The sequence below is a fragment of the Perna viridis genome, chromosome 9 (genome assembly GCF_037379345.1).
Source record: "Perna viridis isolate PV_CMFRI_1.1 ecotype Kerala chromosome 9, ASM3737934v1, whole genome shotgun sequence".
Taxonomy (NCBI): Eukaryota; Metazoa; Mollusca; class Bivalvia; order Mytilida; family Mytilidae; genus Perna; species Perna viridis.
In genome coordinates, this window is record NC_142453.1 from 25,680,539 (window position 1) to 25,704,562 (window position 24,024).

At 31.8% G+C, this 24,024-nt stretch overlaps 1 protein-coding gene across 3 annotated transcripts in view; it reads right to left on the bottom strand.

Annotated features, from left to right (window-relative positions):
• LOC148607509 (trafficking protein particle complex subunit 11-like) overlaps nucleotides 1-24,024 on the bottom strand; it is a 34,759-nt gene that overhangs the window by 3,198 nt on the left and 7,537 nt on the right. For all 3 annotated transcript variants that reach the window (XM_088544581.1, XM_088544582.1, XM_088544583.1), the window contains exons 4-29: nucleotides 23,721-23,906; nucleotides 22,960-23,059; nucleotides 21,370-21,443; nucleotides 20,828-20,924; nucleotides 19,898-20,031; nucleotides 19,141-19,282; nucleotides 18,159-18,249; nucleotides 17,564-17,643; nucleotides 17,261-17,339; nucleotides 17,051-17,105; nucleotides 16,441-16,586; nucleotides 15,019-15,080; nucleotides 14,155-14,281; nucleotides 13,334-13,406; nucleotides 12,768-12,825; nucleotides 11,807-11,965; nucleotides 11,004-11,182; nucleotides 9,466-9,591; nucleotides 6,570-6,622; nucleotides 5,829-5,920; nucleotides 4,900-4,959; nucleotides 4,372-4,497; nucleotides 3,641-3,748; nucleotides 3,230-3,281; nucleotides 2,669-2,774; nucleotides 1,063-1,291 (exon numbers count right to left, since the gene is read on the bottom strand). In XM_088544581.1, the coding sequence (XP_088400707.1) occupies nucleotides 1,063-1,291; nucleotides 2,669-2,774; nucleotides 3,230-3,281; nucleotides 3,641-3,748; nucleotides 4,372-4,497; nucleotides 4,900-4,959; nucleotides 5,829-5,920; nucleotides 6,570-6,622; nucleotides 9,466-9,591; nucleotides 11,004-11,182; nucleotides 11,807-11,965; nucleotides 12,768-12,825; nucleotides 13,334-13,406; nucleotides 14,155-14,281; nucleotides 15,019-15,080; nucleotides 16,441-16,586; nucleotides 17,051-17,105; nucleotides 17,261-17,339; nucleotides 17,564-17,643; nucleotides 18,159-18,249; nucleotides 19,141-19,282; nucleotides 19,898-20,031; nucleotides 20,828-20,924; nucleotides 21,370-21,443; nucleotides 22,960-23,059; nucleotides 23,721-23,906 (2,794 nt within the window). The remainder of the gene's footprint in view (nucleotides 1-1,062; nucleotides 1,292-2,668; nucleotides 2,775-3,229; nucleotides 3,282-3,640; nucleotides 3,749-4,371; nucleotides 4,498-4,899; nucleotides 4,960-5,828; nucleotides 5,921-6,569; nucleotides 6,623-9,465; nucleotides 9,592-11,003; nucleotides 11,183-11,806; nucleotides 11,966-12,767; nucleotides 12,826-13,333; nucleotides 13,407-14,154; nucleotides 14,282-15,018; nucleotides 15,081-16,440; nucleotides 16,587-17,050; nucleotides 17,106-17,260; nucleotides 17,340-17,563; nucleotides 17,644-18,158; nucleotides 18,250-19,140; nucleotides 19,283-19,897; nucleotides 20,032-20,827; nucleotides 20,925-21,369; nucleotides 21,444-22,959; nucleotides 23,060-23,720; nucleotides 23,907-24,024) is intronic.

The following is a 24,024-nucleotide window of genomic DNA, read 5'->3' on the forward strand; positions in this document are numbered from 1 at the left end:
CTTTTTTTTGAGGTAAAGTAGTTATCTGTTTTAATTGTTAGGGATTTCTCGTTTACAAAAGCCAAACATCAGAATATATAGTTCATATGCTTAATTTAACAAAATTGTATAATTCCTTTGTAACTCAACCATTTTTGTTACTAAGTACTAATTGTTGACAAATACTGATCATTGAATTTTTCAATTTCAGCATTGACAAAAATGAAAGTTTTAACAGTGCAACATTGGTAGGAACAACATGAATTTAGATGGGAAATTAAGTGTTAAATAATGGTTTTGGTCAAATAACCGACAAACTAAATCTGTCTTGGTATTAAAACCACTACCGATTCGACAGTGTAAACATTGTGATGCTAGACTTAAATGTCATCAGATTTTAACAATTAAAATTTTTGGGAGACAGTATTTTAGAAAAAAAAATGAGCTGGTCTAAATAACTTGGTGGGTGGCAATAAGTTTGTAGTTCTATCTTTATTTCCAAAATTGAACGGTCAGGATATTAATTGACACAGAGTATAGTGTAATGTATTTAAACAACCTTGAAATTACCATGTGTAAATCATATCTAAAGATAGAAAAAAATGTTTTTTTACATATAAATTGTGTTTACACAATGTTTTAAAACTTGCCACAAAGTCATATTTATGTTAACTTTATGTCTAAATTACATTTCAACTGAATCTACGGAAGGCTGATTCTGTAGCAACTGATCAAAATCCATGTGTGGACTTGAAATACAACGACCTAATTAAAATTGGAGCTATTAATTGTTCCATTCAGTCACTGCATGTAGGATCTAACAACAATCCATTCTACTTTCTGTTCAGATGACCTTTTCAGAATCCTCGGGTTTTCCCCTTTCAATAATGCCTTCAAAATCATAATAGTTGAAATCTGATTGTCTGATCAGTAGGGTCACCAGAACAGAAAGTAGAATGGAGTGCTGGTAATCCTACATGCAGTGACTGAATAAAACAATTGAGAGATCTTATTTTCATAAAATTGGAAATACAAGTAATAGATAATTGATTTTAAAAACTGCATGTTCACAAAGTTATTTACCTGTTTATTTCCAGAAAACATGAAGTTATCATTGGGTTCCATGGATACTTCCATTTCCTGGGGATAAGAGGTCCTATTATGTATAACATAACAGAGAGGGAGCAGTTGTTTTACACTTCCATAAGCTGGGAGACGTAAATCTACTGAGATTGGAATATGTTCCATATTGACCACTGGGAGAGGGAAGGATGTAGTGACAAATGGAAGATCTACATCACTGTCCCATTTCCTAAAATGTGAAGCAAGCATTGTATTAAGTGGGTAGACCTTGGGTAAGGGACATAACTCTCACAAATCATTGGAATGTTTGTTTTCAGCATTTTATATTAATCTCATGTAAGCATCAAAATAACTTGGACTGATTTCATTCTGTTTCAAATGAAATATTGATGGCCTTTGGTGAAATTGAATATGATACAAACATATCACAGATTATATGAGTTATGTCCCTTACTCTAGGTCTACCTCCTTAAGTTCAGACAGAACATACTTTGACATAATGTAAACAATCTTTTCCAACTTTGATGAAAATATCAGGGATATTAATTTGTTTTACATGTACAATGATGATAACAATAATAAAACTGCTGCAAAAATACCCAGATAACAGTACTGAATAATTGTAAATATTTTTGATGAAAACAAAGTTTATCATTGTCAACATTTTCAGACCAAACACCCTTAGTTGAGGATAATGTAACTTTTACAACCCTATCATGGAATGACACTGTAACAGAGCTTTAATTTGTGTATTACAATTCACAGGCTTAGACAATTTTCATTCATTTGTTGACGTTAGAATTAGTGTATGTAATATTATTTTTCTGGCCAAAACATGACAAAAAAATGTGGGTGTGCGTTTTTAAATTTATGTAAATTTGAGTAATTTCTTTCATTTATAGCAAACTATGTTAAGATTTTACATTCTCCATGACACTGCATATGAACTAACCAAGGAAGTACTGTATATGAACTGACCAAGGAAGTACAGCATATGAACTGACCAAGGAAGTACTGTATATGAACTGACCAAGAAAGTACTGCATATGAACTGACCAAGAAAGTACTGTATATGGACTGACCAAGAAAGTACTGCATATGAACTGACCAAGAAAGTACTGTATATGGACTGACCAAGAAAATACTGTATATGAACTGACCGAAGAAGTAATCTGAGTAAGGTTGGTTCACTTATAACATATTACATGTACATGTGTGTTTAGATCTTTCTTTCTCTATGACACTGAATACATGTCAATACAGTCCCTGAACCGATCCGTGCAATTGGATGGATCGATGACCACTGACTGATTGATTGCTGACAGATCGAGAACCAATGACAGTTGATCGATCGATCTGCTTGCAGTTTTGCTATGTAAAATGACGGATGACCTATTAAAATTATCGAAATGTAAAATGATAGTATTCATTGGTTTATTGCGATCACTGGTTTATTGGATCGGTTTGACATATCAATGACTGATCACAAACTGATCGGTGATAGATGACCAATTGCAATTTTTGTTGCATAGACCAGTTCAGGTGCTGTATCTATGTGACTGGCAAGAAAAACATTTGAGTAACCACACTTGGTCAAGTCTCTTACCTTCTCCATGATACTGTGTAGGTACCAAGGGATGTAGATGTCTGGGTTGTAGGTTTGGCCATCAGGCAGAAGCATTCAGTAGCACATTCTTTCTTATTCAGGCATACTAAAGTAAAAAAGCAATAAAATATTAACTTGAACAGTTGCAGTCAGTTGACCATTTAAACATCAAGCAGAAAACAATAAAATTTGTTATTGTGCAGAAAATTTCAAACTCATGTAAAAAAACATTGAAACGAACACCATTACATATTACCGTCACTTTAAAGCAGCCTATCTGTGAACAAAATGAATGAAATAAAATAGACACTAGTTACCTTTATGCACTATATAAGTAAACTATTAGACTAAAAATCTTAAAGATGATACAGCTGTTGACTGATTCCTGTTTTTATTATTTTAAGTATTTTTACTCTGAAACAAGACATTCAAAAAGAGCATCATACCAAGAAGACAAATACTGTAATAAAATACCAAAACAAAGCTTTAATGAGTTGAAGAAACTGACAGTTTATTGAATACTTGATGGGGTGTATTTACTGCAGTGAATGAAAATATTACCTCCTTGAATTTGAGACACAGTTTCTTCATCTGTACTTTGAATATTCTGTGGCTAAAATAATAATAATAATAATAATAAAAACCTCATTTAAAAAAGCAATAAAATGTAACTATTGTTTGTTTTGTATTGCTACCATTACTTGTGTATTTGTTTACTCTAAATTATTAACTACATGTACTAAAGTTAGTAAACAGGAGTAGAAGTGCAACAGACTAAATATCTAATGGCTGTAATTTTAGTTGCTGAGAAAAATGTTACGAAAATATTTTCCTGTTCTATAAGCCGATTTGCATGAGTGCAACCTGGCCGGTCAAAAATAATTCTTTTTAAATTACTAGTTATGGAGGCAAATAACTAGTCAGTCCATATCATAATCATTTATCAGTGACACACAGTGTATACATATTTACCATCTGAATATTACTGGACTGGAACTCGACAGGCCAGGGAGAATTACAGGTTATCTCTGGTAGTAGTATGAAAGGTTCTTCTACTTGGATGTTCTCGATTTCGTCAAACTATAATAATAAATAGAATTTGTAAATAGATGGAAGTGTGAAGAAAAACTGCAGTAGACTTAAAAACGTCTTTGGCGTAGTTGATCATGGTTTAACTGTTATAGACACCCACCAGTTTTTGAAAGATTTTGTCAATTTTGTGCAAAATATGGGCAAATTATAAACCTGAAACTCCCCTTTTTCAAAATCACTGGATGATGGATCCACCCTTGTTATCTAATGGTAATGCAACTTAACTTTAAATCATGGACTGTACATCAATGCTATATATACCTAAGATTAATACAATGTAAGCCACAAATTTACATTGTCACTGTTGGTACTCATATAGCATATTTTAAAATTAATACATCTAGAATGAACAATTTCATATGTTTTTTTTCTCTTCCTTGATTTCAAATAAGCAATTTTCTCCCAAACATATATATTAGTTATATCAGTGTGTCTTCTGCAAAGTGTCATGGTTTTGACCTATTTACTGACCTTCATGGACTAAAGTTTAATTGACACATAAAAAAATGATATGATTGGGTTTTGACCTATTCACTGACTTTTAGGAGTTAAAGTTTAACAGAAAAATCAAAAGGTGACACGGTTGTCATGGTTTTGATCTATTTACTGACCTTCATGGACTGAAGTTTAACAGACACATCAAAAGGTGACACGGTTGTTATGGTGATGAACTCTTCCTTCTGACAAGAACAGGTAATCTCGGCCTGTCTAGTAGGAACAGTTATGGAATATTCAACCTGCCATTGAAAAAAAATACAAAATTTCATTTGTCAAACTATTAATTTATATAAAAAAATATTTAATATTGGCACATAAAAGAATATGGCATAAAGAATATGCTTTAGAAAGTGCATTTCCAATGACCCTTAACATCTGATATATTAAGGTCTCAGGTATTTATAGATATACATAACTTTTTACAGGCTGTATTCTCTTTTGCCAAAGTTTCAATGCGACGCAACCTTGATTATTTTTCAGCTTTATATTTATCTTTCATTCCTGTCTTTGATGCTTGTAGTATTCATCATTTTATAATGATTCTACATGCATTTTATATGTGTATGATGCTTGAAAAATAAAAAAGGAGAACTGTTACTATATATGTAATTCTTTACACAAAAACTTCTAACAAAACTTACTTTAACAAACACCATTTTACTTCCTGTTTGCATGTTTTTAATATACATTTTTCTACTGGACTGAAAATATATCACAAAAGTGTTCATTAAATTAATGTTCAAACAATTCCTGTCTATGTCGTGAACTGTTAACAATACTTGACGGAAGGTGTCTTTATGATAAATAATGACCCCTCCTATAAAATAATATTCAAACAATTAAGTATGATACAATTCAAGTGAGACTGAGTACAGTAGTACAATTAACATTGTACAAACCCAATACTGTAGAATCAAATCAATCCCATGAATCATTAAGTATTACTTGATGGTAACTTATAGGTCAGTATGCATGGTTGGGCATTAAAAAAAATTATCCATTAGTAGATTGATAGTAGCTTACGATTACTTTAACTGGCATGTTTTTGATTCATTTCATACCAAAAACAACAATTGAATGTAATTTGCTCAGTGCTAGGGATATTTCAAAGATAGCTTAGTAATCATCAAGTTAATACTAATAGGATAATTAATTGGAAAGAGTGAATAACCAAAATACGATCACGAGTGCCAAAAAACGCCTAGATTTTTAATGAGTGTGCAGAGCTTGTTCCATGCATCAGTTAAATCTAACTGCGTTCTTGGCACGGGTGATCATATTAGGTTATTCACAATAACCAAGTAATTATCCTATTTATTATACAGATTTCCTCCATTAATAGCTGCTATTTTCAACATAAACTTCATATTTTGCGAATGGATTGATACTCATGTTGTGACATTTTGGTGGGAGAAAGCCAAAGAGTGAAATTACAGAATTTATCTAACAGTATGAAATATTGAAAATTTTTACTTTGAGAACTGGTAAATCACTGCTATCTATATAATAAAGGAAGATATTAGGAAGCTAATCGACAAATAGGGCAATAAATATTTGAATTTGAACAAACCTTTTTACCAGCTTGTATTACACCTATATTGGATCCTATTCTCTGACATTCTACATTACCATCATACTCAGCTTTATCCATGCTAATGTGGGCTGAAGTAGATTCAGACATGATTTAACGAGGTCAAAAAATGTGGAATTGGAAAAATCCAAGGTAAGTATATAGTAAAAAAAGAATCATAATGGTGAAATTCTGAATAGATAAAGCAAAATTCCACTTTAAAGCAAAAGAAATTTATGTCCATAGATTGTTAATCAAACATGGGAATTGACATCCATTAGTGTATGATGAATTAATCAAAACACAGGTGTGTTTTAGAGTGAAAGTTCAAGCCAAGGTAACTTGTGGAAAAAGGAAAATGTAAAAATTTCTGAAAATTAAAAGTATTCTTACTTCTATGATTACATTTGTTTTCAATCCATACAATATCCTTCCATGTACAGCCAGGCTTTTTTCAATACTTAATATGATTTTAGGGTTTTGTTATTTAGGACAGAGTCATTTGTACTCAAATAACAACTAAGAAGATAAATTAAGTACTGTCATGTTGCTATATGGGTGATGTCTAGAAAAATGGGATAATGCAAACCTTCCAGTGTTTAAAAGTTTCTAAATTATGTATGTCCGTAAGGACAGCACAATTTTCAACTATTCATGTTAAAGACATCCTACATAATTAGGATGTTACTGATACTCTATCTCTATTATGCATTCTGTTTTTTACATATGATAGAGACCTACCTGTTTGTTCTAGAGTTGTGGCCTGAATCTGGTCTTTCAGTCCAAAGGTCAGCCTGAAAATAATATTGATAAATAAGTTTCAGTTTAGGAGGAGTTATGCTGACAAAAAATGTGGATAGACAGATGGACGGATGTACAGACAAGAGGGGTGATTCTAATATACCAATACCCCTCAAAGTTTGTTTGTGGGGGTATAAAAAGTAAAAGTCATCACACTGTTACGCAATAAACAATCCGTTCCTAAGTACCATAATGTGTAAGAATCAGGCAATTTTGGTAGCACATCATATTTTTCAATTGAATCAGGGAATTGGTAGCACATCATGTTTTTCCATTGAATCAGGGAATTGGTAGCACATCATGTTTTTCAATTGAATCAGGGAATTGGAGGCACAACATGTTTATCAATTTGGTCTTTTTTGCCTCAAATACATGTATATTCAGTACATCTAGAAAACAACCTTAAAGCTAAACAAGTTTAATAATTCTAATAAAAAAACTTTTTTCTAAATTTCATAGTTAAAACAATTGCACAAAGTTTTATAAATATCTTAATCTGTCAAGTTATCATCACCAGGGGGTGGATGGACAGATAAAGTGGCATACACCATGTACACAGCCAAATGTGCCACAGATCATAATCATATAGAGTAATCAAGGGAACCAAGGTTATAGCGGTAATCAAAAGAATGTAATCCAGGGACAAAGACCAGACATGGAAAACACACATACACAACAAAGAACATAAAGTAACTAAAATCATACATACAAAGTAACAAAAGTAAATGAGCAACTCGGACTCCATTAAAAACTGGGAGCATGGACCAGGTGCACCGGTAGGGTAAGCGTCCTCTGCTTTTCTAGAAACACCCGCCGAGTTGCTCATAAAAAGTCAAGTCCGGGGTAGACAAACGAGGAAAGGAAAACTATGACCCGTTGAATAAATCAAGTTTTCATGGTGCTGATGGATACACCATAACGATCCACGAGTTCATGATGACGACCATAAAACTTCTGTAGTGATGACTTCAATCTTGTAGCAACATAACCCTGTTCCAGAAGCCTATTTGTCAGAGTTCTAGCGTGATACAAAAAGTCTGTGTAGTCCCGGCAAGCTCTGGCATAACGTAAGAGTTGTGATATGAACACTCCATACGCAGGAACCGAAGGAATGTTGCCACAGATGAAAGGAAAGTTCTGAATGAAAAGTCATCACGTTTGTCGTAAAGTTTGGTCGGTAGTTTTCCTTTACCATCGATTTCTAAGTGTAGGTCAAGATATGAGGCTGACTTCACAGTGTCTGTAGTATCTTTTATCTCAAGTTCTTTTGGGTAGATGCAATGTATCAAATTCCTGAAATTAGGATTGTTTAAAGATAACACGTCATCTATATAGCGGAAACTGAGATTGAAGGATCTAGCCAAACAATATTCTTTCTTTCTGATCAGATCAGCTATAAAGTCAGCCTCATAAGAGTGAAGGAATAGGTCAGCTAGTAAAAGAGCACAATTTGTTCCCATTGGAATGCCGAAAGTTTGTTGAAAAACACGTCCACCACACTGGACAAATATGTTGTCGATTAAAAATTCCAGCATTTTGTAAACATCTTCCTCTGTATATTTGGAAGATGATTTGGAATTATTTCTTACAAAGTATGAGGAATGTCTACCAAGAAATATATATTTGTATCTAGGTGTACCATCTTTTTTGGAAAAACAACGATGTATAATGTTTTTAAGTCGGGATTTAAACTGGGTATGGGGAATAGAAGTATACAGTGTTGAAAAATCATAGGTTTTAATGCTATTATATTCAGATAATAGTCTTGAACTGATTGTCTCCAAAAGATCTTTTGAATTTTTCAGGATCCACATTGAATTAATACCACTACGGGAGTAACAAGTGTTGTGGTAGGACTGTAGACCCTCTTTGACAGTTGTGAGTATAGAAGTTAAAAGTTTTGAAAGAGGTTTGGTGGTACATTTTGCAGATCCAGCTATGAAACGTTGTTTGTATGGATTCTTGTGAAGTTTAGGAATCCAGTACATAGACGGTAAATCACAATCATCGTCCTTGGTAGAGAGACCAAAAGAGGATAGCACAGATTTATGGTTTTCCACAATCTCTTCTTTGGAAAGAGTGGTAGCAGTGTAGGTCTTATCACTGCTATTATTTTCTACGTCTACCTCTGATAATAAACACTGGATATAAAACGTTTTGCAGACAAAAACAATGTTGTTTTGGACTTTGTCTGCTGGTAACGAGAACATATTTGTCATGTATAGTAGACAATGTTTTTGCTACATCGGGGTCTTTGTAAACTGATGTAGCCTTGGCACTCATCGACCTACTTAAAACTTTCATTCGTTTCAAAATTAAAGACCTCATGGCCTTCAACCACTCTGACAGAGAATCAATGTCTTCTTGTTCTCGTTTTATCCATTTTCTTGCATAGTCCTCGACGGCATCCATAAGAACTTTAAAGTCATAATTCCAATTTATGGAGCATGGTTCACGGTACTTGGGACCTTTAGAAAGGATATTACGCAGAGATTCGTTTTCGATAATGGTTAAATCTCCCGTAACGACGTGACCGGAAGGACCATATTTGAATGGAGAGGTTTTGCAAGAACAGTCAGGTGGTTTAGCCTTAAAGTCCTCAATCTCGAGGTTCTGCAATAGCCTTTTATAATTGAAAATTTGGGATGATTTGATGATTTTGATGATTTTGGAGATCAATTCATATGATGATCATAAGCTTATCATAAAAAAAATACCCACTGATTTCTCATTTCACATTCCAGTTTCACTTTAATTAAAATATTTTCAATTGGCATTTTTACAGAACAAAGTACTAATCATTCCTAAACTTAAGAATGTTATTAAGAATTCTCACCTAACATCCATAATATCCAAGGCTTCTTTATTTTCTACATCTATGATGATCTGATAGAATTCATTCAGTAAGGAAGGTTGTTCATGGTGAAGTATAAAGTTCACATTTGCTGGTCTGTGGGTTACTCTGTGGAAAACAAATATACAAATATGGTCAGATTAATTAAGAAATAATTAAGCGATGTGTTAAATGAGAATATAAATGCTAAACCCATGTTAAAATTAGTACAAATCTACCCCAGGAAGGAATTATTTCTTTTCTAATATGACATATACGGTAATTTTTGTGACAAAAAATTTCCCTAAGTGTAGCTGAAATAACGGCTGTTCCGTTTAACCTCCCCCATAAGGAAGTTGGATTAAATTTGTATATTTATGTCAACGTATGTGTTAAATGTGTGTTTTTATATAATTGATTTCTATTAGATAACCTCTCAGCCGTTAAATCATCGCATTAACGTTTTTAAATGAGTATTTTGTCTCGAAGTGACAGCAAAAGAAAAGAGACAGTGCGCAGGTGCTAAAGGTGGGGTTGTACCGACATATACTGTTTAATGATATAAAGACGTCATATAAGAAGTGTATTTATCAGTCACAAAAGCTACATAAAAGCTAAAATATGGGTCAAAGACAGTCACAGAAATGTCTAAGTTGCTGTAAAGTATTGTTTGTAGCATAAACTGTTTCTATCATTTATTTTGAAAACATTTTGCATTTGACAGGAACGTAGAAGTGTGAAAGACATGAAATTGCATCCAACAATATGGGATCCCATACTTAAATTGCATACCAAAATTATAGAAGCTGTGATTTGATGAGAAAAATGTAACTAAAATATTTTGCATTTGACCAGGAATGTTGAAAAATACACCAGATCGATAAACAGAAAGTAGAAGTGCAACAGACCTGAAATTGCATTTCACAATATGTGACCTCAAACTGAAGTAGTGTATCAAACATCTTGTGGGTATGACTTATAGTTGCTGAGAAAAATTTTACAAAAAATATTTTCCCTGTTTCCCCGACCAACATTTACCATTCTATCAGGCAATTTGCATGTGCAACCCGGCCAAAAATCTATCATTGTCAAGTTTACAAAATGTTTGTTACTGAAAATAAGAACAAATAAGGCAATTGTTCAAGTTTCAATATTTTTTCTGCGTACACAAAAACAGCATTAATAATTTATCTGACTGACATAAATTCCTTGTAAAATCTGTTCAATTTTTGCATTGAAACAAAATAACCTTGAAAAATCAGACCTAGACCTGTATATACTACTTGATGAAAATCCATATTTTCACCGAATTCTACGGAAATGAGCTGTTAAATCCTGAACTTTGTGAAATTCTAACATACCGGTAGGTAGTATGGAGATATTCATAATCCATAGAGCGTAATTTGCAGTCAAAATTTGTAGAAAATATGGAAAATCTGTATAAGTAAACACCTCATAAATAATTTATTTTTAGAACATCAAATGATTTTCATTAAATGCAATCTTGAATCTGAAAAATAATAAGTGAACAGTTTACTTACTTGATAACAGGTTTTACATCAACATTGTCCCATTCTACTGGTCCCTCTGGGTTGATTTGTTTAGGGAGAATAGACAAAGCTGTCTGTAAAGGAGTAACTGCATCACCACCACCACCAACCCATTTAAGCTTCCCAAGGCAGCCTGATTCTAATCCAAATTCTAGTACTACAGCAGTTATCTACAAATAGTGAACTGAGATTAAGACTTAAGTGAACCTAGCCCATGTCCAAATGTGTTATAAATGTTTATTATAATGCAAACTTAATGTCAAATTTCCCATCAACTGGAGCAATGGAAATTTCCCTTTCACAATCCTTGCCCTTAAAAATTCAAAAGACCAATCACAATGAATCATGTACCAAATTTCTCATTAACTGGATCAAAGATTTTAGCAAAAGAAATTTCCCTTTCACAATCCTTGCACTTAAAAATTCAAGAGTCCAATCACAATGAATCCATGTACCAAATTTCTCATTGACTAGATCAAAGATTTTAGCAAAAGAAATTTCCCTTTCACAATCCTTGCATTTAAAAATTCAAGAGTCCAATCACAATGAATCCATGTAGCAATTTTAAACTAATTTGATAAGTACTAGCTGAGATGGAATTCTAGGTGATTCTTATGTACCAACTGTGTATTGACTTGGGGTGTTCTGTCCTTAAATGAAGGAGAACAAAGTTTTTGTAATTAGTCGGAACTTACTGGCATACTGTGGGATTGATATCAATATAATGAATTGATAATTTGATATATGCATGTACATGTTTTTAATCTGCAAAACAAGATGCAATTCTGACTTACCTCAAGTTGATTGTCAACATCATCTTTAACAGGAAGGAAATTAAATTTGTAAGATTTGGGTTTTTCTGGTACTAAATATAGATCAGCCCCAGTTCCATCTGATTCTGATGCAGCTGACACACCATGGCCATCAACAACACAACAGTACTGGTTGTATATCTGAAAAAAAAAAAAAGATCAAATTTTTATGTTCCATATGGAGTCAGATTCTTATGTTCCATGTGGAGTCAAATTCTTATGTTCCATGTGGAGTCAAATTTAATTACAATTCTCTTTTGGAAAATAGTTGATGGTGCTGTTATAGAAGACAAATTCAACATCCCAAAAAGAGCATTCCGTTCATGGTTCCTTTTAAATTGAAAACTTTTTTTTTAATAAAAGGTGTTCAATTCTACTATTCCTAGTGTTGTGAAATCCATTCATCTTTGTCTATTGTATTGTATTAAAAAAAAAAGTTCAAACATTATTGACTTGATACAAATACTAGAAACAATTTTGAACACATCCTTTAAACTTTATTTTTTGACAATTTATCAATAAATTTATCTTTTAGATGTCTCCTTCCGCCAACACTCCCAGTTTTATTGCGAGAATTCAAATTGCTAATGCTTCAGTTAATTGTGTATAGTCTTCTTTCCCTTATCTTCAGTTTTTATGTGCAATCTTTTTTATTTGGATTGCTATATGTAGTATGTAGATTGTCTCATGTGTTCATGTTCAGGTAAAATTTTGGCATTTTGACAAATCTGAATCACCCCACTGCCGCACTTTTGTATTTTTTTTTTGTTGTCATTATACAGTTTAACACTGATATCAAGAAAAATGAATAAATCCATAGTAACTGATCATCTGAAAACAATTTATATCTCACTTCTTATATTTTAATTATATGAGAATTAAAAGTCCTCCACATTAAAAAACACTTGTATTTTTATTCACCAACATTGAATGATGAACTTACTTGGTTGCTCAGGAAAACCGACAACTTTGAGAACCTTACAGGGAATGGACAATTAGCTCTGAAAACAATGCAATATCATTAATACTTCATGTATATTATGTCAATACATTGTATCTGAAACATTTGAAACATTTGAAATCAAAGGACAATAAAACATGTAATATAAATATACTGGTATAGGATTAACAGTGTAAGAAAGATAATGAAGTACTTCATGTAACATATATTTTAAGTAACTAGAAATGAAGAAAGCTAAAGGCATATTTTCAAGTGACAACTCAACCAAGTTGGGTGGAGATGTCAATGTATATTTGATCCATATTACAGAAGTTCCGATAGAACATTTCTTATTGATTATTTTGTAATGAAAATTCCATAGAGAGCATTTTTTATATGTTTTATTCCGTAAGGAACAAATACTACAATAAAATTTATATATTCTGTAATATTTCTTCTATTGGAACTTGTGATATGGAGGAAGAGAGATACTGCGACTTAACTCTCTGTAGAGTGGTGAAATCAAAATTCATGCTGATGGTAGTGTAAATTTTGTGTTGGATACAGACCTGAGGTAAACACTGAGTTCTATCTCCTTATCAGCTGATATTGTGTCTGTGGCAAACCTGGCCTTACACTCAACTATAATAATAGAACTATCATTAAGTCTTTTCAATATGCAATGTAATATAGATAAAGAGCTAAAAATGGCAGATTCTGAAAACCAGACAGAAATTATAATTTATTTTCATTGATTACTGTGAAAGTGCTTTAAATTGTGGATACCAATTTTTGTGGATTAGGGAAAAAACTCAAGTTTGCGGATTCTTGAATTCATGGTTTTGAGATTTTCTGTATACACATCAATGGAAATCTCCTTTTCAGTGGGAACCAAATTTCGTCGATTGGCCTACCCAAGAAAACCATGAAAAATGGTACCCCACAAACAATAGTACTTTCATAGTATATTGTTCATAAATTTTAATGTCCCATCAAATAATGAGAAGAAGACGTAATATCCAAGGAAAAAAAGAATACAAAAAAAATTTAAAAAAAATCATGCATGTAGCATGAGTTTTGAATTTAAAATTATTATAAAATAAATTTTCAAAATACATGTATATGTAGCTTAATTTTTCCAATTTGATTATTTTTCTTCAATTGTGTATACAAACTCCAAGAAATATTTTACAGACCTAAAGAATTCAAATTATGCTTTATGAAAAGGATCTGTAGTTGATAAGTAGAATTAGTTTGTAAAATGAACTTCTTTCAAGATTTTTAAAAGATTTTTTTAAAGATTCATAGAAGTCAAAAAGACTTTAACAATAATAATAAAGATTTTCTGAACCAATATTTCTTTCTGGATATATAGATGGCTTAGACATACCAAATGGGACAATATTCTGCATTTCTATTGTGAAAGTACAAGGTGTGTCCATAGTGGTCTGCCAAGTCCTCCTAGCAGTGTCAATACCCTGGGGATCAAGCCCTGGCTCTGGCTCTGGCTGGTCGTTCTATGAAATATTCAACATATCAATACACAGGCAAATATTTTTCACATGAAATTCATGTTAATCAAGCTTCACATGAAATTTATGTGAAATTCACATGAAATTAACATGATTTTCATGTGAAATTCACTAAACATGAATTTCATGTGAACATTTCGTGTGAATTTCACATGAAGGCTCCATTCACCCAAATTTCACGTGAACTCTGTCACTTAATTCATTTGCTCAACTCAGGTGAAAATCATGTGAAATTCTTGTGAAAATCATGTGAAATAACTTTGCCTGTATAGCATGGAATTCCATATAAATGTCTTTTTTTCTAAACTGATTTAATTTTGGCTTTTCCCAGTAGATGTCATATACAAAAAGTAAAACATACAAATCATTATCCCCTAAAAGGGGTTATTTTTGCTTATGCTTCGTATCACACATGTATATTCAATCGAGAAAACTACATTAAGTGATTAAAAAATCACCCATTTTTGGGTGTAAAATTTTCATCCTATGAAAAAGAACACATATTTGGTATCACATGCTAATAGTCAGATCTGTCCAAGATTCTTTTTATCTTTCATTGGCGCTTAAATGTCATCATTTTGTGTAAAATTAATAATTGAAAAATTGTTAGGAGTCGTTGACATTACCTACATACAAATATTTATACATTGGATACATAATTACTATGGCAACAAAAATGATAGAAATTAAACAATCACATTATATCATGCATTAGTACTTACAGACATAACTTTGATCAGATTCATGAGTATCCTTGTCTTCTCTTCTACCCCTAACTTTGAATCTGCACCACAGTTAAAGATTTGTAAAAATTTAAACTTTAAGCTTAAATGTAACAAGAACTGACTTTTCTTATAGAACCAGATTCTATCAACAGTATGATTAGAAAGTTACATGTAAGCCCTTTGGTTGGGTTATCTCCCTTGCAAACATCAAGCCATAACTAACGTATTTCGTACATAAATGATGCCTTACCTCCATGCTCCCAGTTCTAAGTGGAGTATTGGTTGTTTATTTTTGCTTCTTTGTGTGTGTAATATTGGTTATTTCATGTTCTTTGTTGTGTATGTTTATTTTCTTTATCTAGTTGTTATCCTTGGATTATATTCTATTGATTACCATTTGAATCCATGTTCCCTTGATTTCCCATTCAAATAAAGTTACAACAAAATCCCTTGAACAGGTTTGTAAGGTTCACTGATTGACAGAAGAAGGATATGTTTTTTTTAGTAATAATTTTAAGTTGAAGGAGTTGTTCATATATGCATACAATTTTTAAGTTAATGAGAGAGTGAAAAATTTTTTTGTAGAATATATCTGCCTTTTAGAGCATGTAATGCAACTTTTAAATAATTCTAAAAAAATTCTTTCAACAGATAAAACTATCATTACAAATACAGTAAACTTACAGAGATTACCAAAAGGTCTTCAATAAGTGTAACCACACTTTTTAGTAAGCCCTGAAAGGCCCTGACAACAAAAGTAATAAAATCCATGGTAATAGAAGGATGACACTTCTTAAAATGTAAAATAATGACACAAAAACACAACAAAAACCGACATCTCCGCTCTCTGGTGGAGTTAAAACATCTTTGTTTGGTTTACCAAAGTTAAAAAACATAAAAATTGTTATAGGAAGACTTTAACAATTTCTGTTTAGACAGATTTCAAGATTTCTTTGGGTTTGCTTTAGATTTAGACAGATTCAAAGATTTCTTTGGGCTTGGTTTAGACAGACTTCAAGATTTCTTTTGGCTTGGTTTAGACAGACTTCAAGATTTCTTTGGGCTTGGTTTAGACAGGTTTTAAGATTTCTTTGGGCTTGGTTTAGACAGATTTTAAGATTTCTTTGGGTTTGGTATAGACAGGTTTCACTGTATCTAATACCAGCATTATAATGAAGCTTATTGCCTAACAGAGAAATTTTAACAAATAGCCAATTATAAAATTGCCATTTAAAATATTGCAGACAAAAGTGGTATTTAATAAAAACAAATTATGCAAACAAGGACTTGTAAGTGGTAACTGTCTCTAAGTTTTCATTTCAATAGTTAAAACAACAATTATAATATAATGGTGCATATTAAGATCCCTAAATAATCCAAGTTGAAAAAAAAAATTGTTTACAACCTTTGAAAGGATACATGTACTAACAAGTTCAAGACAGTTAGAGACATAATCCTGAACTTTGGCTGTAAGATAGGCACACTTAAGTGATATATCAAGTATGGAAGTCAGAAGTAGCCACCATCTTTCAGCTCTGTAATCCCACATCACTTTATTCAATAACCTGAAAAGACCAAGTGCAAAATGTATGGTGGGTATGAGGTGCCATCAATCCTGCACTGAATTAGCCAGTAGCCTAAAATATAACCAAAGTATATGTTTAAGTTTATACAATTATTAATATTATCTTAAAGTCCAGTGTAATTTGGGAAATTATCAATAAAAACCAAAGTTAGATGTCAACAAGCCGAAGTACCATAATACAATGTAAGCTGTGGAGGAAAAAAAATAAAAAATAAAAATAAAAACAAAAACAAAAAAACGATCGTTATTTGTCATTTTTGGTCAATGACAATAAATCTTTTAAAGACGATTAAAAATAGTCTATAAGTATTACGGAACAAGAGATCTGTCCTGCAGATCTAGATACCCTACAATTTGATAAACAATAAGGTACAGACAGACAAACAAGGTAACACATAAAAACACAGATTCTAAAAATAGAAGACATAACAAGTCAATACTCACATTAGAGATTTACTATAGTCCTTGGCATGGAAATATTCTTCTCCCATCTGCACCACTGAAATTGATATTAAACTTTGTTAAGGCAAATTTACCCGAAATTCTAAAACATAGATGCAAAAGTAAAACACAGTAAGTATATACTACTTCTGATATTTTTCAGATTACTGAAACTTATATTCTTCATAAATATAAACTAGCAAATGTATGTACTTAGATATCTCTTCATCCTGGGTGACTTGTACTTCTTAAACTGTGCCACAGCACTGCTAAGGAGAGGGATTATCAACCACTGTTAAAAAAAAAAATGCTTGTGAAATAGGTGAAGTATGGCATGCTATAGTTTACAATAGAAAACTTCCCAACACCTTTATGTCTACAAATTATTCTTATACATGTATTAAATAAAATAAATTGTGTGTAACACTGACTCTTAGATCTCTGTTCTTAACCATATTTTTCGTTAATTCACCTAAAAATTGTTTTTATTTTCAACGATATCAATCATGAACTTACAGAGTGATCTTCTTGTACTTCTAAACTCTGTAAAGCTAAGATTCCCTCTTTTTCTCTTTGTATATCTGGAGGCTCTATACCTATAAAACAAAGATTATACTTGATGATTTTATATTAAAAAATAAGTAAACCTAAGTACAATGCTGAAAACAAGGTGAAAATTGAACTCTTCACAAACCATAAATCCTTCCAATCATACATTCTTTTTGTATATAAACAGTGTGGGTTAATCATGGTGGAAAAAGCCCCAAGTCTTTCATATAATTTTATCAAAAATATTATCTAAATTGCAGAAATAACAATCGTGTCAGTAATTCCAGGTACAAGTTAAATGAAATGCATTTGCAATTTAATAAACAAAAGGAGATAACTCACTTTACCCGTATTATTCCATCATAACTTTGAACTTGCTACTCTGCCACCTCTGACACATTTAAGGCAAACAAACTCAATTCATCTTCGATAGACCATCAACTATGTGCCCACATTGTCAAATGTGTGTGTTATATTCTGAGCATAATTCATTATTTTTTTAATTTTGCCTGATTCTTAGAGACTTCAGTATTTATTTTTATAATATTCGTAATTGACTTACTTTGATGCCCCTGTCTCCATGGTCTTTGTCCATAATAATCTAGACTGGCCAGACTTTCTAATGGATCTGGGTGTAAAACTTGTGTCAGGGGCTGAAAATATAAAGGTACACTCCAAATTAAACACATTAATATACTACATGTAAGCCAAAGAGAATGGTATTGAAGTTAATGTCAGTTTGTCTATGCATCAAGGTCTTTAGTTTTTTAAACTTGAAAGTTTTCCATGGAAAAATTCCAAATGAAAACTCAACGTCTGCTTTTCTAACTTACAATGTAGTAATCCTTTCAAGCTTTCTATTTGTCAAAGTTAAATTAGAACACAAAGAATAACTTTCACTGTCCAAAATTTCAATCACACTGAATGGCAAGAAATAGAAATCCTGGAACACTGGTCTTCTGTATGTATCACATTATCCAAAGTTTACATTATCATATTCAACAATAGAAATACATCAGCAAACTGAATCACCTTTAGACCAAAATTTTTATTGATAGATTTTTGGTCCACACAATGAAACAAAAGTTAAAGAATTTCAAAACATTTTGGGTTTACACAAATTTTTCTGAATTTACAATGTTCTGTAAAGATATCTTCAAATTTGAGTCATATTGCTTAAGGTACAAGTTTTTTGCAAACATTTCTGATTTTAATGTGACTTTTTCAGCAGAAAGGCACAGAGCTCCTTCTGATCCAAATCACTTTCTTTTATACAGACTAACACACAATGTATGTATGTTTTGTCCTTCAACGCCTGTACGGCAGGTGCATCCATCTGGCACAGCTGGTGCAGTAACAATAATATTGTTGGTACATCATGCAGTACCTAAAATTATTGTCAAAAACTTTAACTAATTTGGACAAGTTCAAAGATATGTGTTCATTACCCTGTCATGCCAATCAAGTTTTGAGAGGTACGCCTCTGACTACCAAATAACAACGATTTGATAATTGACTTAATTTAGTTGGAGCCTACCCCTTACCTTACAAAGCCCTCTACAAAGTTGTTTTCTTGCTACAGCATGGTTAGCACCCTGTTGGTAGTAAAACCCAGGATGCTGGGTCTGAATAGCTGTTAATCCTAATTTAATGGCTTCGTCGAATAGATCACCAAATACCTGAAACCTGAAATTTAAGGAGTAAATCATTAATAATAAACTTTTTAATAGGCTCATGATAAAATGTTATTTAACACAAATGAAAAATTTGTTTGTTACTCAATTTCCTTTTTTGTAATTGTTCACTTTTTCATCTTTGATACCACATGTACAAGTCTGTACGTAAATGAAACCAATTTCAACAGACTGTTAACATGTAACACTTTAAAACAATGGCGATGAGCTAAAATTAGAATATTAATAATTAAACTTAGAAGGCACAAATATATTGAGATTTTTAAAAAAAATTTATGAAGATTGAAGATTTGTGATTTAATCAATATAAAAATAACAAAATTTTTATTTTAAGATTTACAAACTATTTAAGCTGTTTGCAAAAAACACATGTACATTTCATGAAAATATAGCAAACCAATTTTACAAGAAAACACAAAATTTTCAACTAAAAAAAAAACAAAAAACCCAAAAAACCCTAATACAGTATTGCACAGCTTGGAAGAATATCCAATACAATTATGTCAAATCTGTAAGATTTTTACTTGGTGAATAAAATTGAAAAAAGTCTGACACATACAATAATTTACCAATTTACAGATCTTAAGTCAAGTTCTATAAATCTTACTGTTTAGACATCCATGCACTGTGTTCAAATGCTAACTCAGCTATACCGATCTTGGATTTAAAAAAGTCGATATGTTTCCTGAATTGAGCTATAGAATCTAATGGTGCATTGTGTTGAAATGACAGCCTACAAATCTAAGGAATAAATGACACAAATTCATATATGTTTTCTAAAGGACTTTATATTCATTAATATGTATGAAAAGGCAGTGGTCTAGTATTTCTAAAAATTTTAAATATTCTACAGGAAACCTCAATTATAATACTAGTATTAACTTGGCAACAACTAAAAACTGCTTTCCAAAGTTAACAAATCCTCTCAGAAATTTAAGTTTTCTAACAAGGAAAGTGGAACATTCCCACACCAAAACTGCACTTGCTACACCAAAACTGCACTTGCTTTGGGTGACTGGAAAGTGAAATCCTATATCACAGTTTCAGGGTATAGTTCTCATAAGGTTTCCAAAAATTAACATGTATGTTTTATACATTTTTATGTGCACAAAACTTCTAAATGGGTCCTTAAGATATGTTTTAAAATACATGAAATATTTTAAAGACATTTTTCGCATAGAATTAACAAAAATTAAGAAAAAATACATATGATTTTATTTAATAACACTACTGAAGAAATGATGCATGGATGGCTGAATATACAAGTATTGCTTTTAATACCTTCTGGCTTTTCTGAGACTCACCCATCTTAGTTATTACATAATTGTCATAACAGTATATAACATTTTGAATAAGTTAATCAATTCCTTGATAAACTCTAAACAATATTCAAGATCATTAAACCATATCATCTGCTTCCAACGTTATGGTTGAAATATAAACAGTCTATACTATAAAAGGAAAATGATTCTGCCTAAGTTAGAAATCAAATAATTATGAACAGACACTATATAAGAGGTGTAAAAAATCTATTTACCTTGTAGTTGATAAAACCAGCTATAGATTTTATTTCTAACAGGTTGGTATCATGCATTCTCAGCTCTAATAAATGTCCATATGCTTGTTTGTAATTTCTGAAAATATATCATAAAAATAGTTCAATTTGATTAGGTCTATCTTTTTAGTATAGTATCACATTCTGCTGACTACAGTCTGTATTTCGTTACTACATGTATGAATATTACAAGAATACCCCTGAATTGTGAAAAGCTATATGCACATGTGTCACGATGCATGCACTACTACTTCTATTTCAGGATTTTTTCTCTGATTTTGCAGATTTAAAATTTTTCCCAGAAGCAGAAGTGAGTCCTTATAATAAAAATGATCAGATTTCAACTAATAATGTAGAACAGTTTAACAAATGACTGGAATGTTCCAATACATACTGTTACCTTATAAGTCCAAAGTTCTGTAGACAGAGAGTACCTGATTGTTTATATCCCAAATTCATAGACAGGGCTAAAAATAGAGAACTGGAATTCCCCTAGATTTCAACATGTATGTACATATACTTACTTGATAGCAGTGTGACTGTCCTGCTTGAGTTCATTGAAGAATGCTATCTTAAACTGATGTCTGACAAACAACAGCTGGAAAAGAAATCATATCATATAACATGTGTATTGTTAATTGAAAGTGACAAACAATAATCATATATGTACATAGAGCTACATACACTTTACATATGAATAATCAAGTGTGATATGATTATCATATTTTATGGACCCACAAGATTCACACACCATGGTTTACAATTTACTTTCAAGAGTGAATGGTCTTGGACTATCAACAGTCCACTTAAAAAAACTGAGTCCACAATAAAGTATCAATTAAAAGAGTTACTGCTAGCTGAAATAGACCAGTTCCAATTTCAATAAAAATCTAGGTAGGCTAATGAGTAATTCATATAACTCTCTAGGTTGAAATCTGTCCTACATTATACCAATGTGTCCTATTTAACACCTTTGGGATCTTTTGAACACTGTCATTTATCTTTGAATAGCTGTCATTTATGATGACCTTAACCTTTAAATTTGTCATTCACCATCATAATTGACAGCTATTCAAACATAAAAGACAGTGTCCTAAAGATCACACAAGTGTTCTGTGGTACTTAAGTTGGACAAATTGGTATAATGAAGGGCAGATTACTTCCTAGAGAGCTATTTAAACTACTTACTAGCCTACCTATATATATATTGAAATTGGAAGTGGTCTATTTCAATTAGCTGTAATGGTCCAGGAACAAGATAAATGAAATTTCAACAGTCCTAGGTCAGAAACAGAAGGACCTTTTGCCACCACTAATTTGAACCCCTGCATATGACAATCATGTTTTTCACTTACATACAAATGTATGATTGTTGTATGTGAGAAAAGCAGTATTTACAAAAGAGAATCAATCAAAAAATCAAAAGATTAACATATGTAGATTATAATGCCATTTACACATAACTATGAAAAATGTATATATAAATAGAGTAATACATGATTTGAATCCATGGTACTTTTGGATATGTATTTTTTTGTTTAGAGAGAACCAGTATACCATGGCTTACCTAGTTAGCTTAAATTCAGATTTTGAATTCCCAATATACCAAATAGCAGCATTATATTGTACTATTAATTACTGATGAAATATGATACAAAGCATAAAAATAGTTCATAAGTGTAGCAGTAGCATGAATTCAATCACAAAACATTCACAACAAATGCTAGAAAGAAAATAAAAAATCAGGATGCCTCTGACTCTTAAACATTGTGATCAGTTCTTAATTTTTGAAAATATTTATTAAAAGGCCATACATAATAAATGTTTGTTATATGTTCCCTTACTCAGAGATCAGATCTTGGTTAGGTAGGTATGATCATTTTTATGGGCAGGTCCAAGAACCTATTTATATCCATAAAGACAGTAGTTTTAATGAAAACACTACCATTTATGACTACTGGGCATGATAGAGATTTTATTCAAAAGACAAACTAAAATAAAATATGTTTTAAAAACACAATAATATTTTCAGTACGGGCTTATTTATAACATGTATAAGTAAGTCTGGGAACGTACTATTAATCTAGGCCCAATCTATAGAATTTTGACCATACCTGATGTGTTGTCTTATTCAGGAAGTCTCTGTGTGATTTGACCTTCCTAGCTTCACTATGGTAGTAGCTTTGAGACAGTTCATAGAAGGCATTTTCCAATCTGTCAAATATAAAAATTCATGATCCAAATTTTATTCACCAAGAATAAACATTTTCAACTAGAAATTAATATTTCATAATACTTTAACAAAGATAACACTGAAGAGCACATTGTCTTCCTGAAACCTAGAGGGAGAAATGGGCAAGAACGTCACTTTGTTTGTGCTCACTTCTCCCATTTGTCTTTGACAGGGAGAAGTTTTTGTAATAAGTTACATAGGCAAAAATGTCAATATTGTTTTTTTCTAAAAGAATATACCTAAACTTCTCCTTGCTTTTGATATCTAAATTAAGCATTGAGACAAAATGAACAATTTACTTGTATGCACAAAATTTTGACAGGGCAGGAGTCTTACATACAATGTGCAAATGTGAACTCAATATACTTATTGAAGGCCTGTGGGTGGCCTTGACATGACATTTTTTTCATACCAGTTTGGCTGTTGTCTCCTTGACATATTCACCATATCCACTTTCATTATATTATAAATATAACTAACATAATTGATGCCAGAAAAACTTATTTAATATATTCTTAACTCTTGAGCAAAGGGACCACAACTTCTAAACAGTAGGCTCTTCACACAACTGTTATATTACAAGGTGTAAAAACTGCACCCATAAGATTTACTATCAACATGAATGATGGAAAAGCACAATACCTAATTGTGTATCCTATGAGATGATCTGTATGTGGAAGGACATACAGCTGTTTAGCAGACAGATCACAAGCACTGCACAGTGATGCAGCTCTCTCTGCAGCTATAACATCTTCCCCTGGTGGTAGTGGAGCATTCTTCTGTATCAAAACTACAGCCACCTTAGTTGCTCTGCCTTGTAAACTATTTCTGTAAAAAAAGAAAAAAGTTTCTTGAGCTCACATTATTGTATTAATGTTCAGAGACACAGGTGCGAATAGGAAAATACTAAACATATAAACTTGATAGACTGTTATTGTTCAAAATG